Source organism: Equus asinus, chromosome 10, assembly GCF_041296235.1.
Source record: "Equus asinus isolate D_3611 breed Donkey chromosome 10, EquAss-T2T_v2, whole genome shotgun sequence".
Lineage (NCBI taxonomy): Eukaryota > Metazoa > Chordata > Mammalia > Perissodactyla > Equidae > Equus > Equus asinus.
The window spans coordinates 37,661,068-37,687,625 of record NC_091799.1 but is presented as its reverse complement, the minus strand read 5'-3'; the positions used below and the strand labels follow the sequence as shown (position 1 = coordinate 37,687,625).

The 26,558-nt window shown below is 41.9% G+C and overlaps 1 protein-coding gene across 11 annotated transcripts in view; it reads left to right on the top strand.

Annotated features, from left to right (window-relative positions):
- FKTN (fukutin) overlaps positions 1-7,939 on the top strand; it is a 66,507-nt gene extending 58,568 nt beyond the window's left edge. For all 11 annotated transcript variants that reach the window (XR_011506305.1, XM_070519094.1, XM_014834483.3 and 8 more), the window contains one exon: positions 7,123-7,939. Coding sequence is in view for 10 of the 11 variants with exons in the window: in XM_070519094.1 (XP_070375195.1) it covers positions 7,123-7,336 (214 nt within the window). In the remaining variant the exon portion in view is untranslated. The remainder of the gene's footprint in view (positions 1-7,122) is intronic.
- The last annotated feature ends 18,619 nt before the right edge of the window (positions 7,940-26,558 follow it).

Genomic DNA, 26,558 nt, shown 5'->3' with positions numbered 1-26,558 from the left:
ATTTAACCTCTCTGTGCTTAAGTTTCCTCAAGTGTAAAAAGAGAATCATTGTAGAAATTGCTACATAGAGTGGTTTTAAGGATTAAGTGAGTTAATGCACAAAAAGGGTTATGAAGAGAATTAAGCATGTCCTGAGTACCAAGTAATTATTAGCTGCTATTATTAATACTACCAGCAGTAGTAAAGAAAACTACTCCTCTTCTTAGTCTTATGAGAAATTTACAAATTAGAAATCTGTATAATTATCTCAATATCAAACTGCCACATCTATTCTTAGAGAACTCACATGAGAATGTTGCCTTTTTTCTAAGAAAGATAATTTCTACAGCCATTATTATAGTCCTAGTAGTCTTAAATTGCCTTCCAAGGCTTGAATTTCTTTCTTCTCCCTGAGATGGTCTGAAACTCACAAGCCTCAAAAGAACTGTTCATTTCTAACCACTACATTTCTGGATAGAAAGAGCTCCTTGCGTTCTGCTTTAACTGCTCTTTATAGTAGCAATGTTTGGGAAGTGTGAAGTGTTCTGATTATTTAACAAGAGAAATGAGCAGTGATAGAGCTGTCTGGACAGATGGTGTGAGTCCCAGATTTTCTATCATGTTCCCGTGACCTTAAAAGGCAGAGAAAAGAACAGGGGATGGCTGTGTAGAGGAGTTTCTTTGGAAGATTCCCCCAGCCATATGCCATTTTCATTCTTTTCAGCACTGTTTACTTTAAGAACTGTAGTATTTTCACCACTACTATTTCCAGAGGGGGGAAAAAAACCTTTAAAGCTAGTTGAAGAGTCTTTTTATCTTTATAATATTATACTTTGTATTCATGTATAGTTTATTCTGAAAAAAGCTTAGCAGTATCATAAAATGCCTAACCATTTTTTAAAAGGTAGAAGAGGAACTCAGGCAGAAAGAAAAAAGTTCCCCCTTTCAAACTTTTACTCTGCATGGTGATGTTTTTAGTCCCAAGATTTAATAATCGTTACAATAATAATTATGATAGTATAATTATAATATAAACAGCAGTAATAAAGATGCAGCTACCAGGGTATCTGCTAGATCTCAGGCACCGTGATAGATTCTTTATGCTCTCAGATAACCCTCACTTATCCCTGTGGTAAGTTAGGTGTTCTCACTCCTGGTTAGATATGAGGAAAGTAAAGCTCAGAGAAGTGAAGTCACTTGCCCAAGGTCACCTGGCTATTAATGGCAGGGCCAAGATTTAACTCCAGACCTGTTGGACTCTTAAGCCTAAATGGTTTCTTCTAAGAATCCATAGATTAAATGAGTTAACACATGTAATGCATTTAGAACAGTCCGTGGCACATAGTGAGTACTGTATACACTTTAGCTACTGCTGCAACTGTCACTAGTAGTAACGACATTGTTACTACTATTGCTGTTGCTGCTACTGTGGTGCTCTGGCGCAAAGCGTAGCCCCTTCCGCACAGTAGTAAATTGGATTAGTTACTCTCTGGACAAGCGTTTTTTCCCAGCTCTTATATTCTTTCCATCCTTAGTTCTCAATCTAAATCCATTCTTTTACCTAAAATCTAAATTTCATTCTAAAAGATTGTCTGGATTTTTTATATTTATTTTTCTTCTCTAGAGTCCCAATCACTAGTAATAAAAAGTGATGACTATAACACTGTGCCTTCGGGGTGTGAAGTTTTTATTCCACAGCTTCACAGTTCCTACAGAGGCTGCCCGGGTTTCTTTGGGTTATTTCTTTCCTTCCCATCTGAATCTACTGATGTAAGTAGAGGCCAGAAGTTTAAGAGATAATAATAATAATGGTAATAATAGAAATTAACTTTCATTGAATTTATCTATGTGCTAGGTAGGCACTATGCTAAGCTTTTATATGCATCGTCTCATTTAACCCTCACAACAGGTTTATAAGGGAGGTTTTATTATAGTCGCCTTCATTTTATGGATGAGGAGAGTAAGAAGAGCTAACACGGAGACCTAGGGCCATGTCAGCTCAGAGCCCATGTTCTCATCCATCGCAGTGTTACTGTCACCACGATCTCTATCATATTGTTAATACTCCCCCATGAAAATAGCCCTTCTATTTATTGACATTGTCAGAGTATTACAGCTACCTCTGTGTCCTCTAATAGGAAATCTGCTACCCCCATGCTAGTCGTGAGTTCCTTATACCTTCTGATATTTGCAGTTTCTGCTTATTGTATAGATCTTCAGAAAATTTGGATTTGTCCTCTATGGGACTAGACTTCTATATAATTTCACATTTCATTTCTGCAAAATTTATTTACCAATTGCTATGTGCTAAGGATTCTGATGTGATAGCTGAGTTTTGGCTCTCAGTGATCTCCTAATCTAGACCATGAAACAAATAGTAAAGTACTGTATCAGCAGTACAGTAATTAAAATATGTCATGGATGGTTGAGACACCAAATCAACTCCATCTGCAATCAACAGCAAGGAAGTGTGGCTTAAAAATGGAGAAGTTTGTTAAGCAGACTTAGTATGAATATGGAGAAAGGCCTGATAGTAGGTTTACCTAACTATTTTTCTATTTAGATTGTTCTCATTTTTTTATTATTAAACAAATTCTATGAGCATCTTGTATGTAAAGCAAAAGCTTTATTAGGGATTGTTTCCTTGAATAGATTCCGCAAAGGGGAATTCTTATTATTGTTTGTGCTGATTAAGAAATACAGGGATAAGTGGTCAGTGTTCTAATACCAGTAAAAGTACAAGATGTTGTCCCTCAATGTCTTGTTTTTCCTTGATTCCTTAAGGCTCTTGGCAGCTGTGCAGGCTTCCTTAATATTTCTTGTCAGCATGCTTTAGTCTACCTGCTTTTTAAATTTTTCCTTATTCTTTTAAAGTAAACTTTTTATTTTGTGATAATCTTTTGAAAGTTTGTGAACAGAAAAGTATGAAGCTAATGCAGAGAGCTCCTGTATACCAGTCACTCAGTTTCCCCTCATGTTAACATATTGTTAGCCTGGTGCATTTGTCAAAACTAAGAAACCCACACTGGTGCATTCCAGTTAACTAAACTCCAGACGTTGTCTGGATTTCTCCAGTTTTTCCACTAACGTCCTTTTTCTGTTCTGGTATCTGTCCCAAGATACCACATTGCATTTGGACACCCAGCATTTTGAAACTTGCTTTTAGTCCAAGATTTAAGCATGTAGTGCCAGATTGTTATACATCATCACGTTTCCCAATTCTGCCCATTCAAGGGCGTTGAGTTGCCTCCATTTTGAAGTAGCTCCTCAGTACCTCTACCTGGAAATAATCTCCCCTTCCTCTGAATTTCCATAGATTTGTCCCCCCTTTATCTCTCTCGTACTTTATTTGTCTACTTGTGCTGATTTGTCTGTCCTTTGTGAGTTATAAGTAGAATCAGGCTGGTAAATCTGTTGGGCCGAGTGAGACCTGAGCCCTACATGAAACTAAAATCAGGCCTTCTTCAGTGCAGTCTAGTGTTTTATTAAGATGATAGGGTGACACTAGATTGGTGACCTGATGCAACCTAGCATCTTTGGAGAATCAAAGCCATAAAATCAAGTCACGCCAGTTTTTCAGTCACTCTGCTTTGCGAGAAGTTACAGATCAGAGTTAGCTGTTGAATCTCCACTCATCGGTTCTCTCAGCTTCATAGATTGATACTGTGCTTCCATAGTTTTGGCTCTCAAAAAACACATTTGTCTTTTTAGTACTTATAGCTGTGAAGCTAAAAAGGCAAATTTGAATAATTTCTTTAAATGAGTGTATTTAAAATGTTGGCTTTTCAAAAAATGATCTCACATCTCCTACTCTGTTTATGCCTTCATATTTTACAGCATATAGATTATGTCTTAGGCCTCCTTAATTATACCTCCAAACCTCTAGTGAGTAGCAGGTACAAAACTGAGTCATTGAGGGAAGAACTTTGAAAGCATAATTTATGGTAATTGGATACTTATATAATATAGAAGTAGTAGTTATTTATATAGTTAGCTTTGTTTGTTTTTTTAAGAGAACATTACCTCAAGATGAATAAACAGCAGACTTTTCATTCATGTGAAGTAAATTATATTTTTAAGACTGCCACATGTTTGAATTTGGATCTGTTCACACTTTGGATCCTTTCTCAGAGCTTTAAAGTGCACACTGCTTGGCTGAACTTACTCCTGGCTCTAAGAGCTAAGGGAGCATTGCAGACCCATGGTGTACTTTAGTCTTAGTCACTATTTACTGGTAACCTGGACAGATACATGGCATTTGCTCTTCTGTGTCACTCACCTCGCCCCCCTTCCTCTCCACAATGCCGTTTTACAGTCAGTTTCCACATTTTATGGTTTGTTTATCTTTCTTCTCCTAGGAAGCTGGAATTTTCTTTTTGCTGAATGAATTGGAAGTTACTTGGTAAAAAGAAAACCACAAAGAGCTTAGGGATGTATCTGTTTACGAACAAAAATTAACATTTGAATTAAATTGTCTTTGAGTTATTTTAACACTGTTTATATGTTTAAAATGTTTTGGTTTTGCTTATAAACCCTTCAATGTTCAAAACCTTGCTTTTGTAAAATTCGTAGTATTCTCATCCACCCTGTCTATCCTGGACCTATGATTTTTCTTTCTTTCACCTCTTTGATGAGACTCTAGAGGCTAATATTTGAGAGAGACAAGTTTCCTGGCCCACGTTACTAGATAGACCATGATTTCTGCGTCATTTCAACTTCAGCTTGTCAACTTGATAGGATGGGACAGGTGGACATTCTGCTGACCAGCGTCCGGCTGGAGAGGGTTCAGGCTGCTGATGGATGGGCACGTCTGATGACCAAAGAAGCAATTCCATGAAAATTAGTGTGCAGAGTAAAATTGGGACAAGCAGATGGTGGAACTAGGCTGTATCTTATTTCTTCCTCAGCCATGAGATTTTCAATGGCCGTCTTTTCATAGAAGCCAGCTGGGATTCTCCATTAACTCCCAGGACCCATTGGTTTAGGTAGAAAGGATGTGTTGCTTTCTTTAGAATTGGTTCAGCCTCTCATTTTCCTGTATGGCTTTCTGATCATCTACTGGTAAAACATGATATTCAAAAGCAGAATATATGAGAATTCACCTTTCCTTGGAGAACATCCCAGTTAGATCCCATTTCCACAATACGATTACACTTTGACATCTGGCTTTTCCTGGTTCCTTTTGTCTTTAATCCTCTGATAATTTAAATTTCTGTGATCTCTGCTGTTGCCACTTTAGATCTCATTGCTGCAAGTTCTTCCCATGTTGTGAAGAGAAGAAACATTTCTCAGAAAACACCAACACAGAATCTAGGGGTATAATATAAACTTAAAGCTAACAAACCTGCTAGTTTTAGCTTTCCTTTGTAATATATGAATTTAATTTGCTGATCCAGAGTGCCTTTAAGAAACATGTTTTGGTTTAATTTCTGTAACTTACCTACTAATCAAATTAGTTCTAGTATAGATGAATTCATTATAACTAACGTTCCTTGGCCTGGCTTAGAGATGTTCTTTAGCATTTGACATGAAAGAAAGGCAGAAACTCCAGGTGGGTTCATGTGAGGGATGGAGGCCTGGGGCTGCATCCTGGAGTCGTGCTTCCTCTGTATCCTTGGAAAGTCCAGATTGTGAAAGAAAAGAAAATTCACCTTATACGTGTGCTGTTTATTTTAGTTCTTTAGTTAGGTTCTTTTAGTACCAGTTTGATGGGGATTTAGTATGTGTAAACTATTAAAAATAAGCAAGAAAAAAGTAAGTTTGGGGCTGAGAACAGAGATCAGAAAGAGCAGGTGGTAAAGTACTAGAAGGCAGAGCAGGAAGAGGTAGCTTGTCTAGCTGTCTTTTAAGAGAAGTGTTGAAGTACAGTATATCCACACGTTAGATGTGTATTCCTGCATTTGAGGAGGGGCTGGAGGTGTGAAGCTTTGCTCGAAAAGCCAGCTTAGTGGGTGTTACCGTGCTCACGTATTGTGGTATGAAATTCTCACCACAGTAAGTTAGGAAAGGAGTTTGAGAAATACCCCAGTGACCCTGGGCGTTTCTCCTTCAATTGTCTAAGCTGAGTAGTTTGTCAAAAGCCATCCGAGACCACAGTGAAACCAGGGACACAGGAATTAACATGACCCATCACAAAGGCACAAGCTCTTGTGATGCTGTTGTTGGAGAATGTCGTATATTGCCAGGATTGATTCGGCTTCTCTGGCTGACTAGGACGGTTTTGTTTTCTGTCTCACGGCTACATGTGCCTCCCTCCCCGTATTAAGAATTGCAAGTATTAGGGGCTGGCCCCGTGGCCGAGCGGTTAAGTTCGCGCGCTCTGCTGCAGGCGGCCCAGTGTTTCGTTGGTTCGGATCCTGGGCGCGGACATGACACTGCTCGTCAGACCACGCTGAGGCGGCGTCCCACATGCCACAACTAGAAGGACCCACAACAAAGAATATACAACTATGTACCGGGGGAGAAAAAGGAAAAAATAAAATCTTTAAAAAAAAAAAAAAAAAGAATTGCAAGTATTAGAAATATAGTCAAAAAATATTTATGTATTTATTGGTTCACTTGAGATGTTTAAGGAGTGGCCACAGCCAAATCCAAGCACTTCCCCAGGGTTTTCCAAACTTTATCATTTTCCTCCATCTTTTGGCACCTCTTTGCTTTGACTTCATTCTCAGACAACTCTCTCTGCTAATGAAAAAGATGGTCACCAGCAGTGCTCAGCTTCCGTCCTACCAGCTTAGAAACCTCAGCAAAAGAACACTTCTTCCCCAGTAGTTCCAACAGAAATCCCAAGGCTGACTTTGATTTGCCCAATTCATGTGCATCACCATCTCTGACCCAGTCGCTATAATTTACTAGTTAGTCCTGGGTCTTTTTTATCCTTCTCTGGAGACAGAGGTGGGGTCAGCTCCTCCTAAACCATGTAGACTGGGAGTAGGGGAGGGAAATTGGGGTTCTGTTGACAGCAGAAGAGGAGAGGGATGCTGGACTATCAAAAACAACAAAATGGCCACTGCATCTATCCCCAAAGCTATGTAGTGGGAGAGGACCGTCCCTCAGCCAAGAGAGCACTAGCAGCCGGGTGCCTTCACTCAGACTCCCCTTCTGAAGCCTAACCCCTCTCCACACTGCCTCTGTTTGCCACAGGTACCTGTTCCCCAAGTTTACACTGTGCTGGACTGAGTTTGTAGACATGAAGCTTCACGTGCCCTGTGAAACCATCGAATACATTGAAGCCAACTATGGTAAGACCTGGAAGATTCCCGTGAAGACTTGGGACTGGAAGCGCTCTCCCCCGAACGTGCAGCCCAATGGCATCTGGCCTGTTTCTGAGTGGGACGAAGTTATCCAGTTATACTGAGACAGTAGGTTGAAATGGTAGAATTCCCCTTGTGAAAAAAAGGTGGGTAGCTGTTTAAAAAAATGCATGTGTATTTGTCATACATAAGTAGGAGCCAAAGAAAAATGACAAGTTTGAAGATACAGAAAGAGTCCTAACTCCTGAGCCATCTGATTTAATTCTCTCGTTTTACGCTTATTAAGCAGTCTCCACGTGCCAGGTACAATGCTAGGTTACAGTGGAGAAGCAGAGATGAGTGAGACAGATGCTTGCCTCTTTTACCCGTCCTTTGGTAAGCACCCCAATTTTCCTTCCAGGGAAACACCCTCACCCTTTGAAGAGCTCATATAGAATATGATATGTTCTGTAAATGCTTGAAAAATGTAAGATAATGTTTGGACTGGAAGATGAGCTCACCAGGCAAAGCTAAGGAAGGATATACTACTTAAAAATAGCCCATTCCTGTCCTCAGCGTTTAAGCTGGTGTGTTAGTGCTATTTTTAAGATTGTGGAGTCTGAGTTAACGTTCAAGTGATCAGACTTGCGGTGGCATCAAGAAAAGACGCTAGCAGATTCATGTTACAAGCCACCTGACGTGGACTTGATTTAGAGCACAAGGCATCATTCTATAAGAGAAGAGAGCTCATTTCTAGCCTTGTCAAAGATAAGTAAATTTCCATATACTTACTATTTTCATATTTGTGTGAGAAGAAAGCTTATGCTGTGTGATGCTTACATTTCTAGCTATTGTGAGAATATTTCCACTGACCTCTGATAGAACTTGCTGACAAATCATTCAAGTGAGACCATTCTACCAGACATGATTTTGAGAGGGTTGAGATTTCACACACTTATGTTCCCTATTTTATGCTCAACCATCTGTTAGTAAAAATATGAACTATTCATGGACATTTTATATTTTCTGAATTTATAATCCTTATATCCCCAATTTTAATGTTAACTCTAAAATATTAATAGAAATACCTCCAGTTTTTCTAAATGTACTCTTCAGTGTATTCATTCATCAGTTGCAGCTCCATATCGTTCATTTCTGGCCTCTAAGCCAATTTAAATGGCATGTAAACCTCCTTGCCCCTCTCCTCTTCCAAGACTACATCAGGTCTCCAAAATAAAGATAAATGGCGAACCTGGCAACTGTTGCCACCCCAGATCATAGTATTTGCAAAGTCTGTATCCATCCTAGTTGTTCTATCTGTTGAATATCGATGGGGCAAGAACACAGACTTCCCCACTTTATCAAGTGACACCTACTCTGAAACCGTCCAGTTTCCTTTTTCCCCTTGAGATCCATCCCTGAGTGAGCTGGGATGGCTCTGTCCCTTTCATCTCTCCGTGAGTCACTTTAATTATATATTTGAAGTGAGATGTGAAGGGATGTGAAGGCACAATAAGCACTCCTGTCTTTGTCTGGGAAAGGGAGCTAAGTCTTATATTTTATCTGTGCTGCTTAGGGCTACTTTCTGGGCCAGACTGGCAGATTTTCCTCTAAAATAGAGAATAATAAGAGTGTCGAAAATGGCAACCAGAAGGTCTGAGGGAGTGGGCTGACAGAGTTTTCCTAAAACAAACTTGGGGAAAGTAACCTACCATCACCCCACTCCAGGTTTTAAACACAATGAAACTTTTTTTGATAAATGATAACCGATGGCCTTCCTCTCTTACAAGGAGTTCTCAATGCATAATTGTTGGGTCTTTTCATACATAACATAATCAAGGTTTTTAGGGACCTTCATAAATTATCAGCAAACTTGTCCCAAAATGATAGGCTATTTTAATCAGCTTTCTTTTTGCTAGAAAATCAGCCCGTAGAAATCATACCCAAATTTTAAATAGCTGAACCTAATTTCAATTTTCATGGTTCAAAAAATATAACATAATAATTGTGTTCCTGGGCAAAAACCTACCCAGCTTAGTGAGGGCCATTTGCTTGTGCTCAGCTTCTAGAAGTGTATACATTCCACATTTCTGCCCATTTCAAATTGTGACTCTCACTGTTTGCTAGGGGGTCTTATATACCCTATGTAGGTTATTTTTCTTTTATCTGACTCTGGAGTCCGAGGTCTTGAAGTGTCCAAAATCTAAAATATCTTGGCCCCATTGCCGAAGGTTCCGTATCCTTCCCTTCACAGACCGCTGGCTGCTGAAATACTTTTTTTTGACTACCTTCTGGTTTCACAGGCTTCCCCTCTTGGATCCTACCCTAACTTGGGGAAATGAAAGCCCTTCCCCAAACTCTGAAGGCTAGGCTTGCCTCTGATACAGATTGGGCTGTCCTTTATCCTGTGCCTCCTAACAGTTGCACTCTGCTGAGTGTCCAGAGACCTTGAGTCAGGGGGATCCCCCATCAACACCTCAAAAGATCACTTTTCTTTCCTCACCTGACACCTGAGTATTCCAACAATAATTCTCCTAATCTCACCACTTTCAGGTCCAGTTTTCCTGGCTGACCAGGAGAAAACCTCTTATACTAACTTGTTGGAAGTTAGGCTCCCAGGGACGTCCCCAGAGGATCCTGAGAGGCAAGATTGACAGCCTCTCACATGACAACCAGGTAGCCACTCAGTCCTCCTCTAAGCAGGGAGTACGTGCCCTTCTTTCTGCTGTGGCTACTTGCATCTGGCCCCCGGAATAAAGCTGCAGTTCCCAAAATTGAGCCTCCCTAAGAAGCTGGGCTTTGGGTTGGCAGGTTTCTTTGATTTCGTTGCCACAAACCCTGAAATATGACCACTAGATGGCAGAACGTCTGTCACCATTCCCCCAAAACAAGTGCTCTTGAATCTTAAAAGCTTAGACCCTCACTGCAACATTCATTCTAACGCTCTTATTTCATAGCTAAGCAAATAAGCCCAGAAAGAAGTGATTTGAGTAAGAAACAGCTGAGACCAAAACTCCAGAGCGTCATGCCTTCTCCCTTAGGAAGGCAGCATGTGGTATAAAAGACCATGGACCTTTGACTTAGGCCTGGGCTTGAATCTCAGCTTCATCACATGGGATTTATGGCGGGACCCTCTTAGCTTCCATTTCCACGAGTGAATTGGGGAAATGGTGCGTACTGCTAAGGACTTTCTAGTTAGGATTAAATGAAATATAAAGTGCTTAGCATCAAACCTAGGACTAAGTAAGTACTCAAGAAATGTTCCCTTTCCTACTTCCAAGTCCTTTTTCTAATTGTTCTTCAAATAGGATTAAAGAAACTGGTTCAGGACACAATCCTTACTCAGAAAGTTGCATGACTAAATTTGTTTAGGAAAAAAATTGCTTCATTGTATCAAGGCATTAAAGGAAAAATTATATGGTTTATGAATTCAGAGACATTACCAAATTGCCTCCTTTTCTAAACAGAGCTTATATTTTCATTTTACTGGTCAAGCCATTTTCTCCTAGGGTCTCCTTATACCATCCCACGTGCTGCCCAGTTCCTTGGTCCCAAGCAGTTCACTCTGTACCTCCCTAGATTTGGTGCCTGCTCTGCCCTGGGCTTCTTTTTCAACATTCTAGCTTTTCCTGGAAGTAAAACCTCACTTCCTTGTTACTAAATCTCTGCCCAGCCAAAATCAAACATAAGTCATGATTTGGAGAGGAAAGAATTTGGAATACTTGGTTTCATTTAATTATCTATGCTGATGAATGCCTATCTCAGTAGTAATGAAGGGTAATTGAAAATACGCATTTGCACCTTCTTCCCCCAAACTTGTGTTTCTGTTTCAGCAAGGCAAGAATTAACAGGGTATGTGATGCTATTTTAAGCTGCTCTGCCTCAGACTGAAATCCTAATTATAGTTTATAAATAAAACAGAACAATTAAATAGTGATACCTTTCATACAGGACCAGTGCTAAAGAAGGCAAGTATAAATTTTTCTAATAAGAAATCTCTGCTTCTATATTCTCAGAACTTCTAGCTTAGAATGCACCCCCCCCCCCATTGCCATCCCCTAACCTAACCCAATGCAGAGATTATGTAGGAACCCGTTAGCCAGCCAAGCTGCTGTATACTTATGAGCAGCTCTCACTGTGGGGTTGAAAGGGAGTATAAGGAGAATCAGAAGTACTGTATTCTGTTCTATAAAACAAGATACTGTCTCATGCACTATTAACAAAAAATTACAAAATTTTGTAGCCTTCTGATGACCCATTCAGAGCATGGGCAATTGTTTGTATATTTGTTCAGTGAAAATCATATGTAGCTAATTGTGTGTCCCTTCCACTTCATAACCAGGACAATATGTATGTAAATTTTCTAAACACAGTGATATGTTAAACATGAGTAAATTCCAGCGTGTGCTTACCAGTTTACTATTTGGTTTTATGTTCAGGTACAAATAATTTGTGGTACTACTGAAAATGCCTTTAATATTATTATTGTGATCAGAATTTGTAATATATAATCCATTTTGGGATGATGAATAAAGTTTTTCTAATCACTTGAGATATTCTGTGTTTATTTTTGAAGCTTGCAGTAGAAATAACAGCCACTAACATTCATAAGCAATCTGGTAAAGTAGTAATCTTGCCACCAGTACAGTATCCCTAAAATTAAGGTAAAATGAGGTCATATGAGTGAGCCCTAATCCAATATGACTGGTGTCCTTATAAGAAGAGATTAGGGTACAGGCAGGCACAGAGGGAAGACCATGTGAAGATTTAGTGAGAAGATGGCCAAGGAGAGGGGCCCTTAGAAGAAACCCACCCTGCCAACACTTTCATCTTGGACTTCTAGCTTCCAGAAGTGTGAGAAAATAAATTTATGTTTTAAGCCACTGGGTCTGTGATACTTTGTAAGGCAACCCTAGCAAACTACTGTAGTAATCCAGACAGTATGGTATTGGTAACAGCATAGACACATAGATCAGTGGAGCAGAATAAAGAAACCAGAAATTGACACCCAAATATGCTCAACTGATTTTAACAAAAGTGCAAAAGCAATTCAATGAAGGAAGGATAGCCTTTTCAACAGTTGGTGCTAGAGCAATTGGACATCCATAGGCCAAAAAAAAAAACGAACCTCAACTTGATCTTCATATTTTAATACAAAAATGAACTCAAAATGAATCATGTACTTAAATGTAAAATGTAAAACTATGAAACTTTTAGGGAAAAAGAAGAGGAGAAATTCTTCATGACCTAGCACTAGGCAAAGAGTTTTTTCTTAGACTTTGCACCAAAAGCACAATCCGTAAAATAAAAAATTGATAAATTGGACTTCATCAAATTAAAAACTGCTCCTCCGCAAAAGCCTTCAAGAAGAGGATGGAAAGTCAAGCTACAGACTAGGAGAAAATATTTGCAAACTACTTATCTGACAAAAGACCTAGTATCTGGAATATATAAAGAACCTGAACACTCAATAACTTTTTAAAAATCCAACTAAAAAATGGGCAAAAGACATGAACAGACATTTCACTGGAGAGGATATACAGATCACCAATAAGCCCTTTAAAAAGATGTTCAACATCATTAACCAAATAGCCAAAGCAGTCTTGAGAAAGGAGAACAAAGCTGGAGGAGTCACAGTTCCTGATTTCAAACTATATTACAAAGCTTTTGTAATCAAAGCAGTATGGTACTGGCATAAAAACAGACACATAGACCAATGGAAGAGAATCAAGAGCCCAGAAATAAACCCATGCATATGCGGTCAACTAATATTTGATAAGGGAGCCAAGAATACTCAATAGAGAAAATACAGTCTCTTCAATAAAACGGGCTGGGAAAATTTGGATATTCACAAGCAAATGAATGAAACTAGACCCCTATCTTACACCACTCACAAAAATTAACTGGAAATGGATTAAAAACTTAAATGTGAGACTTGAAACCATAAAACTCCTAGAAGAAAACATAGGGGCAAAGATCCTTGACATTAGTCTTGTCAATGATTTTTTGGATATGACACCAAAGGCACAGGCAACCAAAGCAAAAGTAAATGAGACTACATCAAACTGAAAAGCTTCTGCACAGCAAAGGAAACTATCAACAAAATGAAAGGCAACCTACAGACTGGGAATAAATGTTTGCAAACCATATATCTGATAAGGGGTTAATACCCAAAATATATAAAGAACTCATACAACTCAAAAGCAAAAAAACAATCCAATTTAAAAAATGGGCATGGTCTGGCCCCGTGGCTGAGTGGTTAAGTTCGCGCACTCTGCTTCAGCAGCCCAGGGTTTCACCGGTTCGAATCCTGGGCACGGACATAGCACTGCTCATCAACCCATGCTGAGGTGGCATCCCACATGCCACAACTAGAAGGACCCACAACTAAAAGTACACAACTATGTTCTGGGGGGCTTTGGGGAGAAAAAGGAAAAATAAAATCTTTAAAAAAAAAATGGGAAAACGAACTGAATAGACATTTTTTCCAAAGATATCCAAAAGGCCAACAGGTCCATGAAAAGATGCTCAACATCACTAATCATGGAAATGCAAATCAAAACCTTAATGAGATATCACCTCACACCTGTCAGAATGGCTATCATCAAAAAGACAAGAGGTAAGTGCTGGTGAGGACGTAGAGAAAGGGAAACCCTTGTGCACTGTTGGTGGGACTGGAAATTGGTGCAGCCACTGTGGAAAACAGTATGGAAGTTCCTCAAAAAATTAAAAATAGAACCATCATATGATCCAGAAGTTCCTCTTCTAAGCCTATAACTGAAGGAAATGAAATCACTATCCCGAAGAGATAGTGACACCCTCGTTCATTGCAGCTTTATTTATAATAGCCAAGATATGGAAATATCTTGATAATGGATCAAAGGGTAAGAACATGTGGTCTCTATATATAGAATGGAATATTATTCAGCCACAAGAAAGAAAGAAATCCTGCCATTTGTGATGACGTAACTGGATCTTGAGAACATTTTGTTAAGGGAAATAAGTCAGACAGAGAAAGACAAATATATGATCTTACTTATATGTGGAATCTTAAAAAACCAATCTCAGAAACAGAACAGATTGGTGGTTGCCATAGGCAGGGGCTAGGAGCTGGGGAAATTGGGTGAAGGTGGTCAAAATATACAAACTCCCAGTTATAAGATAAATAAGCTCTGGGGATGTAATGAACAACATGATGACTATAGTTAATAATACTGTATTTTATGTATGCAAGTTGCTAAGAGCGTAGAGCTTAAATGTTCTCATCACAAGAAAACAAAACTTTTTTAACTATGTGAGATGATGGATGTTAACTTGTAATCATTGCATAATATATACAAATATTAAATCATCATGTTGTACACCTTAAGCTTATACAACATCTGTCAATTATATCTCAATAAAACTGGGGAAAAAATGTTACCATTTTTCTTTGTCGTAATTTCTCCCAAGAACACCTCGCGAGATCTTCTGAAGTGAATATTAATAAGCCAGTCCTTGTGCCGCTGTAATTAGAGGCCATTTGCTGTGTTGTCATTGGTGTGAGGAGTGACTCTCTAGTCAAGAGTTTCCAGGTCACTCAGCCTGCATCTCAGCTCTGCTTCATCATACTTTGTGGTTTTGGCTCTTATTTTTATCTTTGGACACAAAAATACAATATTTGCTGAATCTCAGCATATTGCTTTTTCTAAACTTATCATTTTCCAGAAGTTTTGTGCAAATGTCCATCTTTGCTGAAAGTTACCACTCCTTTTATTTCTAACCTAACTTGATACCTTCCACTGTTCTGCCAGTCAAGTCTCCCTATGACTATTCCCCCCATGTAACAAATACCAAAGTATATAGAAACTGCTAACCAAAGGTGGTAAAGGTAAAGGCACTTTCTGGAGGAAGGAAAAGTTATTGATATAAATAAAATAATTTACCATTAAAAAAAGTTACTGATACTAAGGAAAGATAGAGGACTATAATGTTCATTATTAATATAACTTTAAAAAAAAGTTCAACATTGTCAGCCATCGGGAAATGCAAATTACAACCATGATGAGATGTCACCGCACACCTGTTAGAATGGCTGACATTGAAAATAGTGATAACACCAGATACTGTAGTTGTCTCTTAGGGTTTTCTTTTTGAATATATACTACGCACCATTGTTTGCACTATGATTTCACTAGAGATTATCCTTACACATTTTACAAATGTTCATAATATATAGCACTCTTCAGAATAACGACAAAAGGGATAATCTTGTCTCAGTTTTAGGAAGACAGATTTTTAGTTTTTTACTTTGTTTTGTTTTTCTTCTTTCTTTCCTCCAGTTCTTCATTGATTTGCTCAGTAAATTTAATAACCCTCTTTAAAACTTATTTTCTCATGTATTATTATTTTGGGACCTTTGTAGTTGACTTTTCCCCAATTAGGTTTATCAGCAAATGCCCTTCAGCAGCTGGTGTCATTGTTTTTAGGTTTCTATAACTTTAATTAATTTCGTGTTTATCACCAGGGTTTTTTTCATCTAAAACTTCTAAATTCAAGTTTTTTCTCTCATTAGTCTCAATAATTTGAAGAAAATTTTCTAGTGAATATTGGGTGACTACTTTTCTGAAAATTTATTACCACCAAATGTCTTCCAGGTGGCTTAGAAGAATGATAGTCTCATAGCTGGAGTGTGTAAGAGTTTGTTTGGGAGTCTGGCTGTGCAACCCTGTAATCCAGCCAGATTCTGTTTAGCAGGAGAACCAAAGGGTGACTTCACAAACAAAGGGAAAGGCTTTGCCTTTAGGAGGCTCCTCGTATGGTGTCAGTCAGTCATAATTTGCTAGGAGCCATCTTCCCCCCAGATCCTAGTGGAAGATCAGAGAATATCTACAGTAGTGCTGTCCAAATAGAGCATTCCGTGATGCTGGAAATGACCTCTGTCTGCACTGTCCAGCACACATAGCCACTGGCCACATGTGACTATTGAGCGCTTCAAATGTGGCAAGTGTAACTGAGGAACTGAATGTTTAAATTTAATTAATTTAAATTAAATAGCGTCATGTAGCTAGTAGCTAGCATACTGGACACTGCAGATCTAGAGGGTTTGATGGGACCAGGAAGGGCTTTGGAATTGTAGAGATCTGGACTGAAATCCAGGGGCTGCCACTTCCTAATTTTGTGATCTTGAGCTAAGTATTTAACTTCTGAGTACCATTTTTGGTTTTCAACAAATGGGACTAAAATTAATACCTACCTTTAAGAGTTATAAGAATTACAGGGAATCTACAGTATTTGGTACATTGCTCAGTATGTAGTAGATGCTCAATAAATGATAGCTATTGTTAATATTATTATGTTTACTTGCTTTTATTTCTACCTTTGGCATAAATCCTGTGAACTTATATTTTCCTGATAATCCCAAGTAATAATCTCTCTGTAAGATTAGGAATTTCAGAGCCGTTTTGGGTAGAGGGCCCTGTCCTGAGAACTGGTGATAAAAGTGACCCTGGGCCTCAAGGGCGCAGGTGCAAGGCCTGTCCTTTCGGGAGATAGGACAGGGGATTAAAACATAACACTTAACAGAATTGCGTCTCAAAGACCAGGCTTGGGTAAGGGGACCAAAGGTCCCAGACTTTGTGGAAGGCGGCCTGAGCCCCTAGAGGCTAGAAAAAGCTCCAGGCAGGAGGGCAGGGAGAGGGACAGCAAGTTTCAGCTGCATCTTAAGACTTAAAGAACAGAACATTTGAATAAATGAAGGAGAAGAAAGCAGCCCCAAAGCAAAGGAGTCAGTAAAGTCACAGAATGGGCTTTATGGGATAATGAATAAGACCATCTGGTTATATACGGATAAACAATCAAAAGATGCAACTAGAAAAGTGGGCAAGGAGCAGATTGTGGGGGAGCTGAATATCCTGCTATGAAGTTTGGATAAGAAAGTGGAGAAAGGTTATTTGAATAGGAGCATGATACCTTCAGTGGCCACTTGGGGTTAGATTACTACTCACAGGCACTGTCCTAAGGGTCAAGGTTCATTCGTTGACTCAGCAAACATTCGTGAAGCTTCTTCAAGGCCAGAGTAGGGATTTGGGAGAATTTCCGTTCACTGAGACTGATCCCAGAAACCCTAGGATCCCTAAAGTTGCAGAGACGGAGGGCAGAGGCTTAGCCAGGTGGGCATTAGACCCCAGGTGGCTCAGGTAAGGTCCCTCCTAGGAATTCCCAGGCAGTGCCAGGCAGGAAAACAGGGAGGCAGGGGCAGGAAGTGCTCCACACAGAGGGGCCCTTGGTGTTGGCCTGGGAAGTGGAGCTCAAGAGCGGTGCTACGGGCCACAGGGAGGAAGTATGATGGGACCAAGGTAGGGTCTTATCCAGAGGGTTCCAAAGAATTGAACAGCCATTTGAGAACGAAAGCAAATGCTCAATGAGATAAGTTGGGGCAGGAGAGTTGATAGTGAGGTCCTAGGTTCTGGGGAACACATGAAGACAATTTCTGGAAAGGGGTCGGGGAGTGGGGATCCAGGGAGCCCAATGGTCAGTGTTAAGCCTGGCCTAACAATGCAGGCAGTGTGAGAGATGTGGGGAAGAGACGAGCCGTTTCTATACCTGCTGCTTTAGTTAGAAACCAGGTCAGAATGGACTCTCAATGTGGGGACACATCAAGGCTTAACTCTGGGAGCTGAGGAATGCAGAAGGCAGGAAAGGAGATGGGCCAGTAGAGGTGTCAAATTCTGGGTCTTCACTTGGTCCTCATTTCCCTATTGTCTGTTCACCTCTGGAGACTCTGGTCTCCAAAGGGTAAAGAGAAGCTGTTCTAATTGTCCTAGGAGTGCAGCCCATGCTAGCAACTGACCTGTCTCCCAACCCTACCTCCTACCCCCTCGAGAAGTCTTGGGGCCCCATTGGCTTTCTGCACCATTCTAGGCTATTAAATCAAGCCGGGCCAAGTCCATCTTGTTTTCACTCTTCCCCATTTCCACCCAGCCGTGTTCTGCTGCTTGTGTCAGAGAGCTCAAGCCGGGACTGCTGGCTGCCAGGGTCTGGGTCAGTCTAACGCCTGCCAGGATCACAGTAGGTGGGGGGAGGTTAGTGGGAGGGGAGCCAAGCCCAGGCTGTATCTTGTTAAACAGTCTGCTTTGGCTATGTGTTAGTCTCAGAATCGGGTCTGAAACGTTAGCAGGTAACCTACTTATTTCAGATAATTTGCAAAGAAACCAAATCTCCGCCAGCTAGAAAAGATGGATGTGCTCTTGGGTAGTGCAGAAGTATTGGTGTTATGAAAAGCAGAGGTGAGAACAGTGGTAAGAAATCAAGGTTTCCTCTGTAGATTTTTTATTGGTTAGATTCAAAGTGACATCCTCTAATTGTCCTAAGAGGCCCCAGCAGAGCCTCCTGAAAACATCGGCTGGATTTGAGTCCCTCCCTCATCCCCTTGCTGTGTGTTTGGTTTGGGATTTGTCACTCTGGGAAGCTGAGGGCTCTGGGCAGCTCTCAGGCCTGGCAGATTTCCCCCACCTGCCTGGAATTCGGCCCGGGGGCAGAGGCCCCTCCCCAGCCCAGTCCTGCACCTCCACTCCCCAGCCCTGGAGCTGTGGCCTTTATTTCAAGTCTGGTCCCCAGGGGGCTGAGCAGGGAATGAGGACAGCTGATAAGCCTGACAGTATTGACTTTATGGGGGGTATTCAATGCATTTACTTTCTGCAAGAAGGCTGTACCCTTATCTGCTGTCCACAGAGCATCTAAATCCTCATCTAGGGGACCCATTGATGAGTTATGTCCCTTATACAAAGACCAGAGAATAAAGAGGAAAAGGGGAGCTGCACTGTACCCAGTGCCTGGTCCTGCCCACCCCCACCCACCTTGCTTTCCCACTGCCCTTGGGTTTATTGGCTGAAAATAGAAGCACGCACAGCTTCAGGCCTACAGAGTCAAAGCCACACCAGCCTGGTCTTGAGAGCATCAGCAGCTGGGGATGCCCCGGGCTGTGGATCCCTCCCATTGGTAACTATGGGAAGAAAACCCCACTCACTTGAAGCAGTTGTGTGCCCCACTTTCTGCCGCAATGGTCAACATTTGCTCTGGACAGAAATCCCCGCCTGGCCTCAACACCAGGTGTCTTGGCGGGGAAATGTGTGTTCATTTGGGTGTGTGGGTGTTACCAAGGGGTCCTGGGTCTGGGGAGCTGGAGAGTGCAAATTAATTGTAAGAGAGAGCCTGATGCTCAGGAGAAGCTTTTCTTTTTTTTTTTTTTTTTTAAAGATTTTATTTTTTCCTTTTTCTCCCCAAAGCCCCCCCGGTACATAGTTGTGTATTCTTCGTTGTGGGTTCTTCTAGTTGTGGCATGTGGGACGCTGCCTCAGCGTGGTCTGATGAGCAGTGCCATGTCCGCGCCCAGGATTCGAACTAACGAAACACTGGGCCGCCTGCAGCGGAGCGCGCGAACTTAACCACTCGGCCACGGGGCCAGCCCCTGGAGAAGCTTTTCTTTGCCCTCTCTGACATCTCCCTTATCCATCCCTGGGCTCTGTTTGCTTCAAATAGTGGAAGGAAATAAATGCTTCTTAGCAGCACGGGACCCACAGCAACTCTAAGGAGAGAGGTGGGAGCCAGGATACTGGGTTGGGCACATGAAAGAAAAAAATGAAAGTGCCTTTTGCAGAAAATTGGTGGCCCATGTGTTCAGATTCCCCATCTAGCTTTTGGATAGAGTTTTTCTAGTAATAAAAATAAATAAAACAATATTTATTAGCTGCCTATTACCACCATTTTTAAGCATTTACTCCAAATCACTAACTTTACATACATTAGCACAATGAATCTTTACAATAACCCATGAAGTTGATAGTATTTCTGATTTACAGTTGAGAAAATTGAGACTGGGAGAAGCCAAGTCGCTTGCCCAGGATGATGACTGATGTCAGAGCAGGGAGTCAAACACCAGTCAGTCAATCTGCCTCCACAACCAAGTCAGAGATCTCTCAGCTACTACACGAAACTACCTCCCACTTTATATTTCTCAATGCCTTATCCCACTCAGTCCACAGCAAATTAGTGAGTATTCATGAATCTCATTTTATAGGGAACAGGCCCAGAAGGGCAATTTTTTTTTTTTTTTTTTTTTTTGCAATTCTACCAGCTTCTTATTTCTTAAATATATGGCCAGTTTGATTGCAAAAGTGACCAGCAGTGACCCTCTAAACCAACTAATAAATTCCTCTACTTACAATCCAAACCAGGAACCTCCTCATTGTGCTTATCCCTGGCAAGGCACAGGCTGAGACAGCAGACAGAGGAAGTGGGAAGAAAGGGCATCAACAGGATGGCATTAAACAACAGTGCGGGAAACCTTTGCCAGTTCTGAATTGTGGATGGATCCCTCTCCCTCACCTCCTTCTGGATTCAGACAGGGCGCGTATCATTTAGATCCAGTCGAGGACCACCCCTGAGATTCAGCGTTCGCTGCTCCAGCCACGGAGGATGCCTGGCAACTCAACTAAGCAGCAAGCTGTGGCAGGCTCCCAAGGAAAGAGAACTCTGTTTACAGAGTAATGTCATCTCTCCTTTGTCAACGAAAGTCACTGTATACTGCAGGGGAAAAAACCTGGTGGACCACAGCCTTGTTTCCTCCTAAATCTGTACATTTTCCCTTTCTTGTTCCTATCTATGTCCAGGGCCACACAACCAGTGTATATCAGAGACTCTGGTCTACAGAATCTAGCACTTTTCCCTTTCTGTCATGACTAGGGTATGACCTCAAGGAAGTCCAGAAATGATGATGAAACAGCCAAATCTCTCATTCCTTATGATAGAAGACCAAAGCTCTTACCCCTCTGTCTTCCCCCGCACCCCCCTCCGCCTCCCCATGCTCGGTAGAGATGTGGGCCATATCAACGTATTTCTCCCTTCCAGATGCTCTGGTTTCCTACGTCACGGGCTGTCATCTGCAGCTACTTGCTTGATTATCTTTTTACTTGGGGGAGGTTGGAGTGGGGGAGGTAGGAAGAGCCACAGAGGAGGTGAGCTAATCACAAAATTGCCGTATGGGTCCTGTGAATGGACTGACATTAACGGCCATGGGAATGTACAGCCTCTGCGGGCCCTGGAAAGATGTTTCTCTAAGAATTGCTGGTAAACCAGAGTCAGCTGCGTGCTGAAGGCTTGTTACTCTGGACATACATTTTAGTATTTAACTTGTTTGAGAGCAACATTTTGTTTTGTCTAAGCTAATAACTTGTTATGGAACTTTATTATCAAAATTTATAATTTCTCATATTAAGTGAGAAAATTGGGTGAAATGCCTAGCATGACACCTAGTACTTAGTGCTACATAATGGAGGTAGAGAATTCGGTGCCTGGCCCAGAGTTGGTGCTTGATGCCACCCCCAGGTCAAGCCATCATCCCCTCTGGTCTGCATTCCTGTCCCAGCCTCCTACCTAGCCTCCCCGCACCTTTTCTTGGCCCCCTCCATACAGCAGCCGGAATACTCTTCTCTCCTCCTTCAAAAGCAAACAATCACCAAACCCCTTCCATGGCCTTGGAAGCATTCACTTCACGGAAACAAGCTCCGTGTCTTCTGACAGAGAGCAGGGCAGGCTGGAGGCAGCTGTGTGGAGAAACGAGTCAGCGCTGTCCTGCATTCATTCAACGAATGTCTCATCAGGCAGCTTTTACGTGCAGTGAGCACAGTTTGTGGAGTCTAGTGACTAGCGAAACGAAGTCCTCGCCCTCCTGACGTTTACAGCGTAGCCAGCAAGCCAATAAGCAAGTAAACTAGAAGGAGAGTTGTTCTGAAGCCCTCAACATGCAGATGGGACTCCTGTAAAAAACCAGAGTCAAAGGAATTTATATTTACCAAATAAAGTTTCACAGAAAGATAAAACCTATGACCAACAGCCACACCCACACACCTACAAATTAGCAGCAAAAGAGCAGGTACAGTTTTATTTGGAAAATGCAAATTTAAAAACGGGGTTGTAATAATACTGAAATGGAATTCATGATAAAAAGCAAGGCAAAGAGGGTCATTTTACGCTGACATGGGGCACAATTCTCTAAGTCGATAAAGCTTCCATGAGTCTTCATGTGCCAAATGCGATGCGTCTAAAGGTATAAAGATCTAAGGCCAACAGTCCTGGAAAAACCAAAAGGAAGGAACAGATGAAATGGGAGATGGAGGCTGTCACACAGCTCTCTCTACCGGATCGAACAGCCCGAACTCCCGAGGATACAGAGGGTCGGTCTAGTGGGTGTGTATAAAAAACATTTTATTTTTCAAGCAGAAACTATACCTCTTTTTCTGTTGCCTATGGAATATTTGTAAAAGTTGATCCTATGTTTTACCAAAGAGAAAATCTCAATTAATATCCAAAAGCAGAAAATGTACAGAAGCGTATCTTTGATTATACTGCAATAAAATTAATAGCAAATGGTTACCAAAAAATGCAACAATAAAGACATTTTAAAAAGACTTTCTAAAAGAAAAATTAAAATAAACAACAGATGTTAGAAGCTAGCGACAAAGATTCTGAAATTGAAACACCAGGTGACACCAAAGGTATATCAGCAGAAATTTCATAACCTGAAATGCTTTCCTTATTAAACAAGAAAGAGTGAAAACACTCAACCTAAGAATGAGAGGTGGAGAGAGAACAAAATGAACATAAGCAAAATAAGAAAGAGCAGATTTAACAAAGATATAGTAGAAATTAATGCATTAGAAAATCATAAAAATGATGAATCACAGAGATATTTTTAAAAGAACAGTAAAATGGATGAGCAAAGGTAATGAGGAAGAGAGAGTCATAAACATATAATGTGAGGAATGAGAAAGGCAATAACACAAATACAGAGATATTTTTTTAAAAGTCATTGAATGACTATATATAAATTACTAATGAATCTGAAAATGTCAAAGTGCCAAAACTGACTTAAGAGAACACTTGAAGGAACAAAACCTGCCTAGAAGGATTTACTAGAAAATCTATTAATAACAAGAACCACCTAATTCAGGTGATGAATAAATTGATGGATGCATACACAATAGGTGGAAGGAAGAAGTGATGGATGGATGGATGGATGGATAAATGGAGACAGAGATGGATGCTTGGGGCCCGGATATGCAGAATTAGGGATCAGGAAGGGGGCTTAGAATGAGGGGGGAGGAAGGGAGTTTTGAGACTGGATATGGCTGATGCTTAACTTCTAGCCAAAATGACCTTGGCCCACAACCACCTGGGCTCACAGAAATCCCTTCTGAAAACCTCAGGTTTGGTCTTTCCTGAAGTTGACAACTGCTGCATACAGGACTAGAGGTCCAGTATTCACAGGCTAATCCAGAGAGATCAATTAAGCCAGTAGAACCAGAGAGCCTGCCAATGCCCAAGCAATCCTAGCGACCCGCCCTGCCTTCCCCAGCCTGCTCTTCCCTCCCTAGGAGCCCGCAGGTGCAGTCTCTCCAGGGGGCAGTGAGAGCCATGAATAGTAAGGGTTTTAGCTCAAGCACACAGAGGCGTTTCGCTGCCCAAACCTAATCCCCCAATAATCGGATTATGTAAATTCCTACTTCAACCCCTTCCTCGCCCCTAACCTCTCCACACTGGGGGACTGGGATAGGAGAGGGCCCATCGCTCCGAAGAATCGCTGCTAGTGGAATGGTGCACCATAATTGTTTCCCCCATTTTTAAAATTATAAAACCAATGATAACATGTAAGAAAGTTTTGAGAAGAAAACAAGTGTCAAGCCTGGTTCCAGTGTGCCGACACGATTGTGCTCTGTTCTCTGCAGCCTTCGTCCTTTCTCGCAGTCCTTGTCCAATTGTACACGGATCTTATTTGACAGCTTATTGTTTCATTTACATCACACATCTCTGAGCTTGCTACCCAGTTGCCACAGTTCTTTTTTTACAGCTGTGGAATATGCCATTCCGAGAATATATTACTGCGCAGGTTTTGGGCTAAGATGAAGGGTAGTATAGGTTCTTGGTTTAAAATCTAACATGTGCTGTATCAGAATTGTGATACAATAGGGCAAGATGGAAAAGGATGGGCACCGTGAGGCCGCAATTCCCCTTCTACAGCACACAAAGACAGAGGGCAGAAAGAGGACAAATTTACTGCAAATATTAGGTTATGTTTCCAAAGGCCCCTTTGTGCCTATGTAGGAACTAACCAATTAATTCTCTCCAACCCACTCGCCAATCCATCTTTTGCACTGCCACCACAATGAGCCTTGTAACTGTAAATCTAAACATTTCTCCCATGTTCGAGGCACACAGTTGCCTTCACATGACTGCTCTCTCTTCCGCTCTCCATCTGGAATTCCTGCCCAGCCTTTCCACCCTTCTTTCCAGGCGCCCAGGCACCAGGCAACCGGGACCCCTGCCGTGGGTTCTGTGCTTTAGATGGCCCTGCTCTAGCCCCACTCCAGTGCCCCCTGGTGCCCATTTCCCACATTCTAGACCACATTCTGGGTATCCAGGACCTGGGCCCATTTTCAGAGCCTGCACAGAGCTCTTCCTGAGGTCCATGTGGGCTGGGAGTCCACATCATATACATAAGGCCCTTCACAGAGCAGGACAGAGCTGAGGGATGGGAAAAGGATGGGGAGGGATGGGTCAGGAGCCATTTGTACCCTTGTCCTGGGCCCCACAAATGTCAGAGGCAGCCTGCCTCAAGGCCTAGTTTAAATGCTGTCCCTCCCACGAGCGATGTCTGGTGCAGCTAGAATCCTTTGCCTCCCTAACACCAATTTCACACTCTGGCACTCAGGACCGCCTAGCTTGTATTTAGTCATTTTTGTCATGTCTTCCCCCTCCCAAAGGTTGTGCACTCCTTGAAGACAGATAGTTTTCTTCATCTTCCTGTGCCACCCCCACCCCCTAACCTAGCAATTCATGCAACAGATTTTTTATTTATAATAGGAACTGTATTCATTTTTTTTTTTTTTTTGAGGAGGGGGACAAACATCCCCAAAGTCTTCGTGGCTTACAACAGCAAAGATTTATTCCTCAGTCATGTTACACAAGGGCTGTGGTTGGCTATGGGTTTGCTCCATGGCTTAGAGGCTGAAAGACCAACCCGGAACACGACGTTCTCATGACTGAGCCCAACCAGCAATCACTCTCGAAGCTTGGGCTCCATCGCCAGATGTCAGGTCCGCTCATATTCCATTGGCTGCTGCGAGTCTCATGGCCAAGCCTTAAAGGCGGCCGGGAAGTCCTCTCCCTCCACCTACAGGGAGGCACTGCCAGTCACGTGGCAGTGGGCGGGGCTACATAGTCCTCTCACAGAAGGGAGCCAGTAGCTATAACAATAATACAATCTATCACAATAAAATTTACGGTGTTCTGACTGAGCGCTAGGCACAGTGCTAATGCTTGACTTGTTTTGTTTTTCTCATTTAATCCTCACAATCCTCTTATTGTCCCCATTTTACAGATGAGGCAACTGAGGCAGGGAGAATTTACATAATTTGCCTGGGGTCACGTAAGTGGGTAAACTAGGGATTTCAACCTGGGTAATGCAACTCCAGAGGCCTCTGCTCTCGTCCACTAAGCTGTAATGCGTTTGTGAATTTACCGTGCTCCATCCTATGCTGGGTCCTTCAGAGAGTGGGATGCCTAGAAATTCATTCCTCAACCATTCATTAATCAACCAGCATTCGATGAACGCCTATTCACTGGAGCTGCGGAGGAGACAGCCAAGATGAACGAGTAAAATATTACACGGGGATGAGTGCTGAGGAGAAGAATAAAGCAGGGCAGGAGGAGGAAGAGTCCTTGTGTGTGAAAGTGCAATTTCAGATATTGTGGTCAGAGAATCTTCATTGGGAAGGTGACATTTGAGCAAAGACCTGAAGAACGTCAGCAGCTTGAGGGCAGCGATTCGAGTCTGTTTGGTTTGAAGTTGTGTCCCCAACTTCAGTGCCTAGATTAGGCACTGGCCCACAGTACGCATTCAATAATAATTTGTCAAATGAACGAGAGGAGGTGAGGGAAGGAACTAGGTAGATAACTTGAGAGCAGAGTGCTTCAGACAGAGAACACATCGCAGAGGCCAGAGGCAGGAGGGCGAGTTCCTGAAACAACAGAGTGGCTAGAGCTGAGTAAACCCCGGGAGAGAAGGAACAGGTCAGGTAAAGGGGGTCTCGGGGGCCGTTGTAACTGAGTGAAATGCAGAGCCACCGGAGGGTTTGAGCAGAGAAGTGGCGGGACTCTGACTTGGGTTTTCACAGGATCATTCTGGGTGATACTGGAGTAGAGGAAAGAGGCAATGCAGAAGCAGGAAGACCGAGCTGGAGGCCTCTGGAAGAAGCAAATCCTGTGCTGGACGCTGTGGGAACTGAGATGAACACCCCGGGAATCTGTCCG